Raw genomic sequence first — 16,522 nt, 5'->3', positions numbered from 1 at the left:
ATTTCTCCTATCCCCTCAAATTTCTCGTATCCCCTATCCCATATCTATTCTCCCTCTTTCTCTCTCTCTCCCACTCTCTCTCTCTTTCTTTCTCTCTCTCTCTCTCTCTCTCTCTCTCTCATCTTCCACCTTCATCTTACTACCAGAACTCTCCGGCAAAGCATCAGAATAAGAGTTTTCCAGCGAAGACTTTTGGGCTGCCGAGCAATCATCCGATATAGAAATTTTCTCTGGCGTAACAACGGCAACCGGAGGCAACGGTGACGGCGAGCGAGGACTGGATACTAATGCTGCTTCAACCTCACCGCCGCGGACTACTTGTGCCCATGGTGCTTGTAAACTCCGTCGAGACTGTGGACTGCTAACAGTGGCTCCAGTGGCTTCAATTGTAAAGAATAGGTATTTTGAAGCGCACATGAGGGTATTATGGTAACAGGAACAGTGGCATTTCGAGTCAAAATCGCGGCCTTCTCGACAAGACGACATTAGGGTTGTTCTTGAACAAAGACGACGGAGTTTGAGGCTGGGCAACTTGAATTTTCTATTAATATATTTCAATGTATTTCAATGTATCTCGCTGTATTTCTATGTATTTCATTGTATTCATTGTCTTTTTTTTATTGTATTTCAATGTATCTCAATGTATTCCATGTATTTCATTGTATTCACTGTCTCGTTATATTCCATGAATGTATTCATATATTTTTTTAATTAATATAATTTATGTATTCAAATTGCTCTGTTTTTGTTGTATTTATCGGCTGGGAAAAATATTCAGCATATTTTCTCTGAAGATTGCTATGTTTTTGTGGTATTTTTCGATTGAGAATCTTTTTTATAACTGGAAATACAAATTTTGTGTGTTATAATTGAGTTTGTTGAGTTATATTAGGAGTCTATTATATTAATTGATTCACTTTACGTTTAAAAATAGCTGAATAGACCATGAATTGCGCTATTTACGTTACTGTATTCACAAATATATATCGTGAATACAGTCAAATACAATAATCGGTCTAGCTGTAATCTCCTGTTCCACGCCGTAAATACAGTCGAATACAAAAATCTGTCTAGTTGTAATCCCCTGTTTCACGCCTAGAAATGCTACTGTATTCATGAATACAGTAGCTTAAATACATCGAATACACTCTAAAAACCTAAAAACATAGTTATAAGAAATAATATAGTAAATGATAGCTACAATTAACTAATAACTACTAAAACATAGTGGTTTCTGAAAGTTTCTCTTTAATGAACCTTGGGACACATATTGTACAAAATAAAAAAGGGATTTGCGCAACAAAGAGATGCAAGCATACATTTAAGTCTAAGTGGACAATATCATGCCGAGAAGGTACACAAGTACACACCATTTGGGCGTGAGAAATACTTTTTGAATCAAATACAAAAAGTTATTTATGATTAGTAAGCACGGTTTTTTACTAAGTACTTCTTTTCTTTCACATATCTCTCAGTTATTATTGTCAATATTATTCTCTGAGCTTATTTAGCAGCACAGCGTCCTACTTCGATACTAAGGGACTTAAGCCTCTAATTAAGTCTTAACCCAAACCACAAAATATTAGGATTAATATCCACTTGGTCTAGTTAATAACAAAGCACACTTAGTCTAGTTAACTAGAATCATTTAATATCCATTACCTAACAGAATAAATTACGTGCAAAACCAGAATGAAGCCGTTTTAATTTTGCGTGACTTTGGATAATCATAACAAGTAGGAGTAATTAATTACAAATTGGCCAAACTGGCAGCAAATTAACTTTCTGGTAGTAAACAGATTTTACTTTCTCCTTATATTAGGAAGTTCCTGCATGTTGCATTTGTTTTCCTTCTGCAATGTATTACCTTTTGCAAGTACAACTTTACTCAAAGTATACCTTCTTTTTTCTAAAATATTTACCTATTCCCGTTTGATCTCTAGCAACATGGATTAATCTACATCCTAGTTTCCTTATGTCCAGTTGTGTAAAAAAAAAATTACAAGACAATGAAATTAGGCTTTCCGAGGGTACAGATTGTACATTCATAATTAATGGGTGTTTGCACCAAACAAATGAATACAAGATATGTGTCCAGTCTAGAATATTTGAAGAAAAAAAAAATTAAGTTATGGGAAAAATGCATGTTAGAATAAGAATAGTACTTGTACACCCAGAAGAGTACTACGTACTAAAGCTTCAGAAGACTGAGCACTTCTCAAACATATAACATTGAGTCTTGAACCCTTGATCAGTTAGTAGTTTTCTTTGAAGTTCATTGAAAGATATCTTCATTTGACAACCATGAAATCAGACAAAGGAAAAGGAAAAATGACAAATAATATAGGTGAATTACTTGAAGAATGGTATGAAGATGAGGGGCTAGAAGATGTACAAATCGACATATCAATGCTAGAAAATGATGATTATCAAGGTGACAACACAAACAATGAAGGAATTCATGGCAGTGCTACTGGTGCTCATCAACATGGTTTTGGAGTTAGGAATTCGCGTCGCAATTTGCAAAAACGTGCATGTCCATTTGTGTTAAAGATTTATGAAATGCTTGCTGATATTCAGTTCAATCCCTTGATTTCTTGGAATGGTAATGGTACCAGCTTCATTATCCATGATTGTCATAAATTTGCTGCTAAAGTTCTCCCCCGCTTTTTCCGCCATAACAATATCTCTAGCTTCGTCTGCCAACTCAACTGTTATGTGAGTATATATGATTTTATTAATATTGCATTGTATGTAATATGTATGTCATTGTTTTAAGGTGATGTTTTTATGTTTTGGTTTGTGATGAAAATAACAATAGGGATTCAGGAAAATAAGTTGGGACAAATTTGAGTTTCAGCATGAATGTTTCCAGAGAGGAAAAGGGCAGTGGTTGAAGAATATCAAGAGAAAGGGTAGTAAAAAGTCCGAGATGAATCAGCAGCCACAAGAGCAAGGCATTGATGAAACGGTTGCAGTTACAATGGAGAAGGAAATTGAAGAAATCAGAGAAGAGCAAAATGCAATGAGGGAAGAAATCATAATGCTGCACCAGCAGCTAGACATACTAGAGAAAGAGATGGAAGATAATACTAAGCAAGCTCGGAACCATGTGTCATCCAAGAAAGCCAAAATTCTCAAGTATTTGTTGGGCCCTTTGTTTGAGTGTATAGGAGAGGTTGGTAGCAGTGAAGTTGCACAGGGACTCCAGGAGGAAGAGAAACAGGGTGATGACATAGAAGATGGTGTTGAAAATCGAGGCCAAAAAAGGAAAAAGCAAGTTGAAGAAGAATTGCAGGGAAAGAATGAAGGAAGCAAGAAGATTGCAGCAGCAGGTGTTTCAGATTTTAGATCTGATTCGGATTTGAGGAAGATGCTTATGGATGAGATGGACATGAACAATTTGGCTCAAGAGCAACCTGATAATTTCCTGGAGTCGGAGGAACAGGCCGAAGGTCCATCTTTTTGGATTGATTATGTGGAAAAGCTAGATCACAAGCCTATCCTCTCTGGAGTTGGCCCTGCCGTCTCACAGTCACAGGAAAACCACATTTCCAAGCTATTTCATGTATGCTCTCAACTTAATTACAATTTCATAAAATCATGAAAAATATTGACAGGACTCAATGCTTCATTCCCAATTTCTCATTTGTTCCTCCTCTTTTTATTCATTTCATTTTGCTTCGCCGGTTTTCTGATTCAAATTCATTTTGCAGGATTAAGTAATCGGGAGGTTCCTGTGGTATGGTAATGCTTACCAAGAAGAATCAAGACTTTGTTTTCACATAGTTGTAGCTGTTACTAGTTTTTTTTTTTTTTTAGCTGTTGACTTGCATTCCTGCATCTTCGTTTCTTTGCTATAGTTTGCTATATCAGTTGGACAAGTTAATTTTCCTCTCTACCAATACTAGTGTTCAGACATTGATCGCATAGATCCAGTATAATATAATGTATGTGTTAATAGAAATCTCAATACTAATGAATGCTTAATTTCTTGTCGATAATGATCGACTGTCAACTGCCAGTCAATCCTAGCTTCACTGGGCTTCAGGGGTTCAAAGAAGAAGCTAGATCATAAACCACCATCACCAATGCAAGTGATACGTACAGCAAGTCAGCAACACGGGTGGTTGACTTCACTAACAACTCACCCCATGCATATACAGTAGAATAAAGGGAAGATCCGGCAGATAAATACTTATAAAAAGACTAGTCGCAGGGAGGAAATCATTCCACGAAAATGCTCGTGCAATATTCATACACCTAAAGCAAGAAGAAAGCACATGCAGGCATGCATTTTAACAGCAGTGGATAGGGAACTCTTCAACTGTTAGGGCCTGACTTTTTGTCATCGGGCGTGGCACGGCTGTGGCAAGGATTTGGGCGTGATGGCCTTGTCATTGGCCTATGTGCGGGCAAAACGATCATGAGGATGAATGACAAGACAGTGTCATTATAGGCTGTCAGGAACAAGTATTGGCCGAGATCTTTGGAACGACAAGATATGCTTGGCAAAGGCTTGAGAAGGCAACAAGGACTAATTGGGGCGGCATGGCATGGCATGCGCGCCAAAGTCAGTAAACTAATTGGGGCGGCATGGCATGGCATGCGCACCAAGAATGGGCACGAGCATGACTGTTGAGAACAAGTATTGGCAAATGTCTTTGGAACGACAAGACATGACAAAGGCTTGAGAAAACAGTGTGGCGAGTGGAAGACGGACAAGACATTGTCATTGAGGGCTGTTGTAGGCAAGTATGGGCCAAGACCTTGGGACAGGCAAGGTGCGCTTGGCAAAGGCTTGACAAAGCTGTGTGGGCAATGTTAGGGCGGCATGGCACGGCATGCGCGCCAAAGTCAGGGGCATGGCACTTTGGGTTGTGGCAGCTAAGTTCGGGCTAAGCTAAGACAAGACGGAAATGCGGGATGATGGAAAAGGCTTTCAATAGCTAAGGCAAAGCTATGTGAAGGAAAATACAAGCAATGGCACGAGGGAAATGAAGGTTGACATGAGCAAGGCAGATTTGGGCCAAGACAGTGTGCGGGCGGCAGCGGCGTCGGGCATGTGCGGCAAAATCACAGGCAGCGGATGCGGGCAAGGCATTGGCGCGGAAGCAATGTCAAGATGTGCCAAGGCTGGGCGCAATGCCAGCCTTGGGCACGAATCAGCTGGCCAAGTGAAGAATGGCACATGCAATGCACATGGAAAGTAGTTGGCGGTTACCTTGTCATAACCTCTTTGTCCCATGATCTGATCATGCTTGTATAATGTCCCCATTTCGTGTATAATGTGTCCTAAGTAGTTGGGGATGTCAACTACATGTTAGGAGCAGAATTAGTCTTAGTCCAACAAGTGGCAAAAGCTGTAGACAACAAGTGTCATGTGCTGCCAAGTCTAAGGGCTGCCTATATTCTATAAATAGGACCTTTGTGACTTAGGCAGAAAAAAAGAAGGAGTGAATGTGGGGAATTTCGTGAGAAATTCTAAGTGGGAAACAAGAGTGAAACGTGAGGGTTTCAGTTGTTTCAAAAAGGGGCTAAGGTTTGGCATGGGCAGATCTTAGTGTTGACAAGAACGACTTGTGTTCTTTGTCAAAAGTGGGTTGTGAGCGGACTGTGTTCATAGCAAAGTGAGGGTCCTTTGTATATTTTCCACATTAATGCAAAGGTTGGGATTTTCCCGTATATGTGTGTGTTCTTATTGAATTGCTGTCTAAATCTCGTTTAGGCCAAAGGTGCGCGAAAATTGGCTAAGTATTTGGGAAAGGCTGAGTCAAGTGTACGACTTGATTGCCGCGCGGGTGTGAGTTTTGACTGACTAAAATCACCCCCGTGACAACTGGTATCAGAGCCAGGTTTAGTTCGTGGCAGTGGTAAAACGATCGGTGACAGAATTCGTGATGTTATTGGAGAACATGGCTGGTGGCACAAGTACTGAAATCCGCCAAAGAGGGGATCAGTGAGAAGCACTTATGGGGCAGGCTCTTGCGGAAGGTAACCGATTCTTCTATTCTTTCTAGAAACGAAGAGATGCGGGGGAAGGGTTCAACTTCGAATGGCATTACTGAAAATTGCCCTTAGAAGCGGTGAACGTCCTAGAGTATTGGTTCCGGAGCCAAGGTCCTATAGAGATGCGAGAAGTGCCTAAAAGCGGGAAAAATTGCCATTGTGGCAGATGTTGAAGAAGCTGGTGGGGCAGTGTTTGTCAACAACCCCTTGGAGCTTTTCATTAAGACGGCTCGACGAGGACGTCGATTTCAAAAGGTGCGGGTGGTTTGTTAGGGCCTGACTTTTTGTCATCGGGCGTGGCACGGCTGTGGCAAGGATTTGGGCGTGATGGCCTTGTCATTGGCCTATGTGCGGGCAAAACGATCATGCGGATGAATGACAAGACAGTGTCATTATAGGCTGTCAGGAACAAGTATTGGCCGAGATCTTTGGAACGACAAGATATGCTTGGCAAAGGCTTGAGAAGGCAGCAAGGACTAATTGGGGCGGCATGGCATGGCATGCGCCAAAGTCAGTAAACTAATTGGGGCGGCATGGCATGGCATGCGCACCAAGAATGGGCACGAGCATGACTGTTGAGAACAAGTATTGGCAAATGTCTTTGGAACGACAAGACATGACAAAGGCTTGAGAAAACAGTGTGGCGAGTGGAAGACGGACAAGACATTGTCATTGAGGGCTGTTGTAGGCAAGTATGGGCCAAGACCTTGGGACAGGCAAGGTGCGCTTGGCAAAGGCTTGACAAAGCTGTGTGGGCAATGTTAGGGCGGCATGGCACGGCATGCGCGCCAAAGTCAGGGGCATGGCACTTTGGGTTGTGGCAGCTAAGTTCGGGCTAAGCTAAGACAAGACGGAAATGCGGGATGATGGAAAAGGCTTTCAATAGCTAAGGCAAAGCTATGTGAAGGAAAATACAAGCAATGGCACGAGGGAAATGAAGGTTGACATGAGCAAGGCAGATTTGGGCCAAGACAGTGTGCGGGCGGCAGCGGCGTCGGGCATGTGCGGCAAAATCACAGGCAGCGGATGCGGGCAAGGCATTGGCGCGGAAGCAATGTCAAGATGTTCCAAGGCTGGGCGCAATGCCAGCCTTGGGCACGAATCAGCTGGCCAAGTGAAGAATGGCACATGCAATGCACATGGAAAGTAGTTGGCGGTTACCTTGTCATAACCTCTTTGTCCCATGATCTGATCATGCTTGTATAATGTCCCCATTTCGTGTATAATGTGTCCTAAGTAGTTGGGGATGTCAACTACATGTTAGGAGCAGAATTAGTCTTAGTCCAACAAGTGGCAAAAGCTGTAGACAACAAGTGTCATGTGCTGCCAAGTCTAAGGGCTGCCTATATTCTATAAATAGGACCTTTGTGACTTAGGCAGAAAAAAAGAAGGAGTGAATGTGGGGAATTTCGTGAGAAATTCTAAGTGGGAAACAAGAGTGAAACGTGAGGGTTTCAGTTGTTTCAAAAAGGGGCTAAGGTTTGGCATGGGCAGATCTTAGTGTTGACAAGAACGACTTGTGTTCTTTGTCAAAAGTGGGTTGTGAGCGGACTGTGTTCATAGCAAAGTGAGGGTCCTTTGTATATTTTCCACATTAATGCAAAGGTTGGGATTTTCCCGTATATGTGTGTGTTCTTATTGAATTGCTGTCTAAATCTCGTTTAGGCCAAAGGTGCGCGAAAATTGGCTAAGTATTTGGGAAAGGCTGAGTCAAGTGTACGACTTGATTGCCGCGCGGGTGTGAGTTTTGACTGACTAAAATCACCCCCGTGACAACTGGTATCAGAGCCAGGTTTAGTTCGTGGCAGTGGTAAAACGATCGGTGACAGAATTCGTGATGTTATTGGAGAACATGGCTGGTGGCACAAGTACTGAAATCCGCCAAAGAGGGGATCAGTGAGAAGCACTTATGGGGCAGGCTCTTGCGGAAGGTAACCGATTCTTCTATTCTTTCTAGAAACGAAGAGATGCGGGGGAAGGGTTCAACTTCGAATGGCATTACTGAAAATTGCCCTTAGAAGCGGTGAACGTCCTAGAGTATTGGTTCCGGAGCCAAGGTCCTATAGAGATGCGAGAAGTGCCTAAAAGCGGGAAAAATTGCCATTGTGGCAGATGTTGAAGAAGCTGGTGGGGCAGTGTTTGTCAACAACCCCTTGGAGCTTTTCATTAAGACGGCTCGACGAGGACGTCGATTTCAAAAGGTGCGGGTGGTTTGTTAGGGCCTGACTTTTTGTCATCGGGCGTGGCACGGCTGTGGCAAGGATTTGGGCGTGATGGCCTTGTCATTGGCCTATGTGCGGGCAAAACAATCATGCGGATGAATGACAAGACAGTGTCATTATAGGCTGTCAGGAACAAGTATTGGCCGAGATCTTTGGAACGACAAGATATGCTTGGCAAAGGCTTGAGAAGGCAGCAAGGACTAATTGGGGCGGCATGGCATGGCATGCGCGCCAAAGTCAGTAAACTAATTGGGGCGGCATGGCATGGCATGCGCACCAAGAATGGGCACGAGCATGACTGTTGAGAACAAGTATTGGCAAATGTCTTTGGAACGACAAGACATGACAAAGGCTTGAGAAAACAGTGTGGCGAGTGGAAGACGGACAAGACATTGTCATTGAGGGCTGTTGTAGGCAAGTATGGGCCAAGACCTTGGGACAGGCAAGGTGCGCTTGGCAAAGGCTTGACAAAGCTGTGTGGGCAATGTTAGGGCGGCATGGCACGGCATGCGCGCCAAAGTCAGGGGCATGGCACTTTGGGTTGTGGCAGCTAAGTTCGGGCTAAGCTAAGACAAGACGGAAATGCGGGATGATGGAAAAGGCTTTCAATAGCTAAGGCAAAGCTATGTGAAGGAAAATACAAGCAATGGCACGAGGGAAATGAAGGTTGACATGAGCAAGGCAGATTTGGGCCAAGACAGTGTGCGGGCGGCAGCGGCGTCGGGCATGTGCGGCAAAATCACAGGCAGCGGATGCGGGCAAGGCATTGGCGCGGAAGCAATGTCAAGATGTGCCAAGGCTGGGCGCAATGCCAGCCTTGGGCACGAATCAGCTGGCCAAGTGAAGAATGGCACATGCAATGCACATGGAAAGTAGTTGGCGGTTACCTTGTCATAACCTCTTTGTCCCATGATCTGATCATGCTTGTATAATGTCCCCATTTCGTGTATAATGTGTCCTAAGTAGTTGGGGATGTCAACTACATGTTAGGAGCAGAATTAGTCTTAGTCCAACAAGTGGCAAAAGCTGTAGACAACAAGTGTCATGTGCTGCCAAGTCTAAGGGCTGCCTATATTCTATAAATAGGACCTTTGTGACTTAGGCAGAAAAAAAGAAGGAGTGAATGTGGGGAATTTCGTGAGAAATTCTAAGTGGGAAACAAGAGTGAAACGTGAGGGTTTCAGTTGTTTCAAAAAGGGGCTAAGGCTTGGCATGGGCAGATCTTAGTGTTGACAAGAACGACTTGTGTTCTTTGTCAAAAGTGGGTTGTGAGCGGACTGTGTTCATAGCAAAGTGAGGGTCCTTTGTATATTTTCCACATTAATGCAAAGGTTGGGATTTTCCCGTATATGTGTGTGTTCTTATTGAATTGCTGTCTAAATCTCGTTTAGGCCAAAGGTGCGCGAAAATTGGCTAAGTATTTGGGAAAGGCTGAGTCAAGTGTACGACTTGATTGCCGCGCGGGTGTGAGTTTTGACTGACTAAAATCACCCCCGTGACAATAGGGAACTCTTCAAACAAGCCTCAAAGAAAAAATTAGAGAAACTTGTATTCCGTTGAAGCAATATTGTGCCGTTAATAGGCTTAACTGAATGTTGTTCGAAATAAAACACCTCAACAATATATGGGAACATACAGATTACGAGTTAGCAACTCTCCTATTGACGTTGTTCATTTCACCTTTATTATGATGCAAAACCAGAAAATTTGACCCTCTATAGTATAGGACCCCGTGTAGCTGCAAAATTGGAACGACAGGACACCTACAAACAACCAGTGCCAAGGAGTTGCTAAAAGAATTAAACAAACGAATCCATTCACATCAGAAAACGTTCGTAATAGCCTAGTGGAAGTTCATGATAAATCCATAGGGAGCACCTACAAAACGCCGAGGGTATAACAGCTCCTTAAATCTGGCTCGAGTCTCTTCCAAAAATGTACCGCCTTACCCAGTCAGAGACAACCAGTGCCCTTGTACGCCAACTAACTTGTTTACTGGAATTTCAAAAACATGGTAACCATCAGATTTCCATAGAAGGTTAAATCACGTTAATGGAGAAGCGACAAGACAAAAGCTTGAAAGAATTACCTAGCATACACAGAATACCAGAGCCACTGAGTGCTGTGACCAATTGAAACCCAATCTCCTGGAAGCTGTGCTGCTGTTTGCTCTCCTCCCAAGGGTGCAAACTGTCCCAAATGTCGATACCTGGAACAAACATTTGTACAGCGTTAAAATTCTTCAAGCCAAAATTACAACACATTCCAGATATTTTATTTCATTGCCGTTCATCCTCCTTAAACTTCCCTCCCATTAATGATTGTGTGCATACTCAAACCGAGCTTCCTACATTTCTGTTATGGTTTTAGAAGTTAATATACTGCATGAGACCGCTAGCAAAATCTCAGATATCCCACGAGACATCTCATCATGTGATAATCTAACAATTTCTGACCAAAGTTGTGCGCTTCACCCGTGTTGTGCTGAGGAAGACAATCTCATAGAGAGGTGATGCTAAGAAATGATCAGACAAGCCCGACTGGTACCTGAATGGGTGAAAGCGATGGCGACCTTCTCCTCTAAATCGAAGAGGACCTTCTGGATTTTTTTCACATTCCTCCATACGATTAAAGCATTTAGCTAAGTAGACACCTTGCTGAGATGCAACCTGAACAAGTCGTCGCACATGCAACAAAGATATTTAAGCACGCATGCATCCATCAGAAACACAAACAGAAGCTACAAGCACAGTCTTGTTTGCATAATACCTGAGCTGTTGCTGGGAGATTCTTCATCTCAGAATCCACTTGGGACAGAGCTGATTTAAATTCTTCAATATTCACCTCAACTGATTCTTTAACACCATCTCCTTTTGATTCTTTCAAGAGATCGGCCAGAGTACTCATTTTTTTACTTTTCAAGTAAAGCTCTACTTGCGGGTATCTTTCACATATGTCTTTAAGTACTTCCTGAAATTCTTTGATGGTTAGTGTTCCAGAGTTATCCTTGTCTGCTTTATGAAATATAGCAGCAATATCTTCCTGAACAATGAGAAAATTGGCAAAACAAAGATCAGTATTTGCAAAATTTAATATCTAATAATTCAAAATTCAAACCAGTTCTATTTTATCAGATGCTGACTGTTTCCGATGTTAATTAACCAAAAGGTCACTGGTTATATTTAAAACAACAAGTATCCTGAAAATTATTGCCCGCTTTGTACCCCTATTTGAGTTTTTTCTAAGCTTTGAAGTAAAGCGCAAATTACAATGTGTAGCCTGTAGATATTTCCTAAGCTCCAACAGTGTTGCCGTCATGGGTAAAAGAAAATGAAGTTGAAAGTTATTGTCTACTCAGAACTGGTTGAGAAAATAGATGGACAGGAAGATTGCACTCTAGTGGAATGCTAGATCGAATGACCACCCAATATAAGAAATGTGATCAGGAAGTGAAGGTGAATTACCATGACTTTCCGCTGGTTGATTGTTGCACAGTCACCAAGTGCATATACGTTATCCTGTCCCTCAACACGCAGCCACTCATCAGTTGCTAACACTCGTCTGTTACCCTGTTACCAAATAAAGGTTTCACATAAGCAACATAAATAACAATAAAATCAAACAAAAGCTTGACAGAAGCATTACATTAGCTCCCAATAAACAAGGAAAGATACCTGACCAATGTGCTTCATAAATTCCATAATTACTGGACGAGTTCCAATACCAGTTGACCAGACAGCCATTCCATAAGGCATTGAAGTTATATCTCCACGTTTGACATCCTTGGTAGAAATTTCTTTATCTCCTACCTTCACAACCATTGATCCTGTTTTTACATCAATACCATCTCTCTGGAATTTTTCTTCAGCAAAAGCGGTAATGCGCTTGTCAAACCTACAAATGAAAAGTACAAATTACCACATTAGAACACAAGTGAAAGTGGAAAATGAGCTCATAATGAAACTGCATGTTCCAAGTCAAAGAGGTGGCAGTAGAAATAGAAACATAAGAATTTGCTTCAAATTACCCATCACATAGGAGAATTAGACATTAGGATGACGGCTAGCTAATAATTAACCAACTATTTTTGCCAGTACTTTGCCTAAGGACCAATAGAAGCGCATCTACTGAAAGATCTGCATAAACTGATAGATTTTGGAATATAAGCCACTTTACTTCAACCTCTTTCTAAAGTTCCATTACCCACATAACTGCATAAGTATGGCATCACTGCTCAACTCTTTGAAGCATATCACCGAAGCAGCCTGATTTAATTGCCCTTCACCAAAAGAAAAGAAGAAGGTGGGAAAAAAGGAAGGATAGAAACAGATGATTTTCTGTTTTGCTCACAGAAAACAATGATCAACCAACCCACAACTGTTAAACCAGAGGAAGCAGCTAAAGTGTCCCTTTGCTTTGTGCCTCTTTTAACCACATTATGTCCTATGTCTGGGTATTACATCCTAGTGTTGAGGGAGGGAAACAGCCTTTGCGTTCAAACATCTTTTATTTACAACAAGCTCAATCAAGGGCCAGAAATTGGAACTTTAAGAGCAGAGTTTCCACTACTAGGCATCACTGGTAAACGAAGCGTGACAAATCACTCTTAACAAGTACTTACATTTGCATATCCAAAACTATGTTGCCTGAAAGAGGTATTATCTTCACCAAGACATTTCTTTACAGACTGGGCAACGTGTATATCTCACTTCCAAAATTTGGTCGATCAAGAAACAATTAATCAGTATATGAAATATACTTTAGATTTAATTACCAAAAAGACATATATTTTGAGATGACCGCTTAAAAGAGGTGCTGTCTTACATGTTCAGAATATGATCTGTTGCCTCAAGAAGTGTTATCTTCACCAAATCTTTGACTTTAGGATATAGTCTAACTATATCTTCATTGACAAAGTCGTGAAGCTGTGCCGCAAACTCCACACCAGTTGGTCCACCACCAACAATAACAAAGTGAAGCAGTCTCTTTCTCTCCTCATCACTGAGGGTCGGCAGACTTGCTTTTTCAAAACAGTCAATAACAGTTCTACGGATCTTTTGAGCATCTTCTACTTCCTGCACAAAGGCATTCCGATGGGAAATGTAAAGACCAACGCTTTGCATGTGCTACATATGACGCCAACCTAATCTTAAATAAGTTATCTAAAACTCATTTCGTGGCATCACAAACTTCAAATACTATTCCAAGGATTACCTTCAAGAAAAAGGTGTTCTCTTCAACACCAGGAATGTTAAATGTGTTTACACGGGCTCCAACGGAAATCACAAGATAGTCATAATCGACAGCAAACTCTTCCTTCCCATTCCCATTGGTGTCTAGATTTGATCGACAATATACTTTCTTGTTTTCTGGATCAATTTTGACACATTCAGCTTCCCAGTAGTAGGCATCTACATGTTTCTGCTAGGAGGACCACATATAACATCAGAGAGAACACAATATTTCATTAACTAGCCTTGACATTCATAATATAGATAGCAAAGCTGAATGAATTTATTATACTTGCAGCATGAGTTGGTTTAGCCAACGAATAAGAATGTTGCAGGTGCTGCTATAGGCTTTGTATTGAAGAAGTAAAATGAAACACAAACAAAATGTTACAAGTTCGAATTACCATTTTCCTACCTTTCTGATAATGTTGCGGATTGGTTCAACAACGCTGCGACTCTCCACTGTGCCACACGTAACACTTGGCAGCAAAGGGGTGAATGCGAAGTAATTTCTTGGAGATATCACTTGGACATCATATGAAGGATCCTTCAAATTCTTCAAGAAACTGGTTCCTGCCCAGCCAGTTCCAAGGACAACTACTTTCTTTTTTCTGTTGTTGGCCTCAACCAACTCTCCAGCATTAGGATTCTCATATGATTTTGCTGCCTCAGAGTATGCAACAAGACCTCCACCACTGTCATTTACATGAATAAGGTCAGAAAAGAACAAAGTCACTGCAACAGATAACATAAAGAGCTGCAGTAGAAAAGTATCTCTGAAGGTGGTAGGATGGAAGAAAAATGTCCGTTGGTGCTTTTGGGAAAAAAAGAAGGTAGACCAAATTTTCATTTCAAAAAGTAATAATGATAATAAGGTAAAAGCCTATGAAGCACCAATAATAAAGTATTTTTTCCACAGGAGCCAACTGCACCTTCATATTGCTCCCAAAAATATATTTTCTTTTCGAGAATAGATGATTAGAAAACTTGCTTAAAAATATCATGTATATAAAGCATAATAAGTAGAGACTAGTTGAATAGCGCAATTTTTTAGCACTACGATATAAAAGGCTTCCAAATGGATGCACCAAAGAGACATCCCATATTACTGATTTAGTAAAGTAGGGACGGAGCTTAAGCCTAACATTTATCTCATCTTACGTGCCCTCAATTTGCAGCCTCATACCTAAGCTATCTGTATTCCGTTGCCATTTCCCCTGTTCTTTATCCTATTTTCACCTTTGATCTAGAAAACTCTGTGTCTATAGTAAAACATTTAGCACTGAAAAAAGCTACTGTACATGACAATCACTACATTTTATAGCCCGATCATGGAGTATTAAGCATCTGATATTAAAGCAATCGCAAGTCAAAATGATTTCATTATTGCAATAAACACATAAGCAGGAAACAATAGACTTTAGTGGAATTAGGATTCCACAAGCATGCTTACTTCTAATTCCATCAACAAGGCAAAGCAATTATTGAAACAGAGCGAAGCAGAGGTACCTGCTCTGCCACTATGCCAAGTAAATAACTATAACTAAATAAGTAGAGAACTAGGATCAGTATATTATCAAATTACTATACAAACTTCCTTTAGCTAGGAGATAAAACATTTCGCCAAGACCACCAAACAGTCAAAACTTTAGTTAGCAGATCGGAAAATTCTTATCCAGAGACTACTTGATCAAACTACAAAGTCATATCATAACCAACACATCGTCCCTTCACATAGAAATTCAATATAGCTGTTTCATTTCATCAGCAACGTGCATAATCATTTACGTTGTTTTCTTCATATTAACTGCCATAAACGTAACTAATTACGAGATTAAGAGAATTAAATTTAGCTGAAAATTAGAGAACTAATGCAAATTCAAACTCCGAAACAAGCAACCTAATAATCAAAGCTGATTATGTTAACATAGTACCAAAATATAGGAGAGCTACGAAGAGGAACCTGACGGTGAAAACAATGAGCAGCTTAGAAAGCGAAGGATTATCACGGAAAGTTTTCGAAAATCTCTCGATCACTGTTACTCTCTGCATTTTGCGTTCAATTTAAGCGATCTCACCTTGCCTTTTGTTCACCTATCAACAGAAACAAAAGCATCCATAAATTCGCCATAAATTAACACAGCTATACTACTAACGCTACAAAATCTCAGAAATATCACCTTAAAGTCACTTCAGGTACCAATAGAAATCAAAGCGTTTACGAATTCTTACATGGACCTATACAAATATACTACAAAATATATACCTGAGTTTTGCTGTTGCGTAGAGAGAGAACGTGGTGTGAGTTGTAGAAAAGGAGAGAGAATCAATGACAAGAAGAGAACATGGAAATGTGCAAAGTTTTTCCCCCCTGAGAAATGGGAATTGGGAAGGTGAAGAGTCAAAGAGAGTCAGGAAGCTTCTAATACTTTCCAGCTTAGAGCAGCGCTGGTCTTTGCTTAACGTGATGCCCAAGAATTAGACACATGTATTTTGGAAGGCGGAGTGCATTTTTGCTCTGTTGTCTCCGGAGGTGTTTGGATTGGTTTTTCCCTAAAAAGAAATCAAATTAAGTCGGTTTTTCAAATATTAAAATCAAATCAAATCAATTAAGTCGGTTTTTTCTCGATTCAATTTATATCGGATTTTGTTAATTTTTCGGTTATTTATTGATTTTTTCTTAAATATAAGACATACACTATCAAACACATATTCCGGCGGTCACATTTTCAACGTAACACTATCAAATCAATTGCCCTTTAAGAAATATATTATTTATTAAAATATATTGATGATAATTGAATCAAATAGTGATGAATAATTTAAGGACTCAATTAAAAATATATATTTTTAACATGAAATGGATTCTTATACTTAACAAAGGAAAACTACCAATCAAACTAGATTATAAAAGTAAAGAACTGTACTAAAAGTGCAAACGATTAACATTCACCATAAAAAATTTGAAACTTTGTATAAAAATATACATATATATAGGTGTAATAATAAATTTGAAATAGCTAATCCTATAGTCGGTTCGGTTCGATTTTTTTCGGTTAT

The 16,522-nt window shown here is 40.6% G+C and overlaps 1 protein-coding gene across 2 annotated transcripts; it reads right to left on the bottom strand.

Annotated features, from left to right (window-relative positions):
* Positions 1-9,870: 9,870 nt before the first annotated feature.
* On the bottom strand, positions 9,871-16,017 carry LOC107828431 (external alternative NAD(P)H-ubiquinone oxidoreductase B2, mitochondrial-like). Of its 2 annotated transcripts, none has more exons than XM_075250322.1 (11): positions 15,729-16,017; positions 15,426-15,556; positions 13,878-14,157; positions 13,446-13,652; positions 13,056-13,306; positions 11,906-12,125; positions 11,696-11,800; positions 11,001-11,273; positions 10,779-10,900; positions 10,321-10,440; positions 9,871-10,226 (listed from the first exon to the last, which is right to left on the bottom strand). In XM_075250322.1, exons 2-11 carry the CDS (start codon positions 15,512-15,514, stop codon positions 10,139-10,141), a joined length of 1,755 nt encoding a protein of 584 aa, XP_075106423.1. In that variant the 5' UTR covers positions 15,515-15,556; positions 15,729-16,017; the 3' UTR covers positions 9,871-10,138. The 2 variants fall into 2 exon arrangements, with proteins under 2 accessions (XP_075106423.1, XP_075106424.1); XM_075250323.1 differs by having other exon boundaries at positions 15,643-15,809.
* Between the last annotated feature and the right edge of the window lie 505 nt (positions 16,018-16,522).

Source organism: Nicotiana tabacum, chromosome 3, assembly GCF_000715075.1.
Source record: "Nicotiana tabacum cultivar K326 chromosome 3, ASM71507v2, whole genome shotgun sequence".
In the NCBI taxonomy this organism is placed as follows: Eukaryota; Viridiplantae; Streptophyta; class Magnoliopsida; order Solanales; family Solanaceae; genus Nicotiana; species Nicotiana tabacum.
Note: the sequence above shows the minus strand (reverse complement) of the source record. Positions and strands in the feature narration are given on the sequence as shown.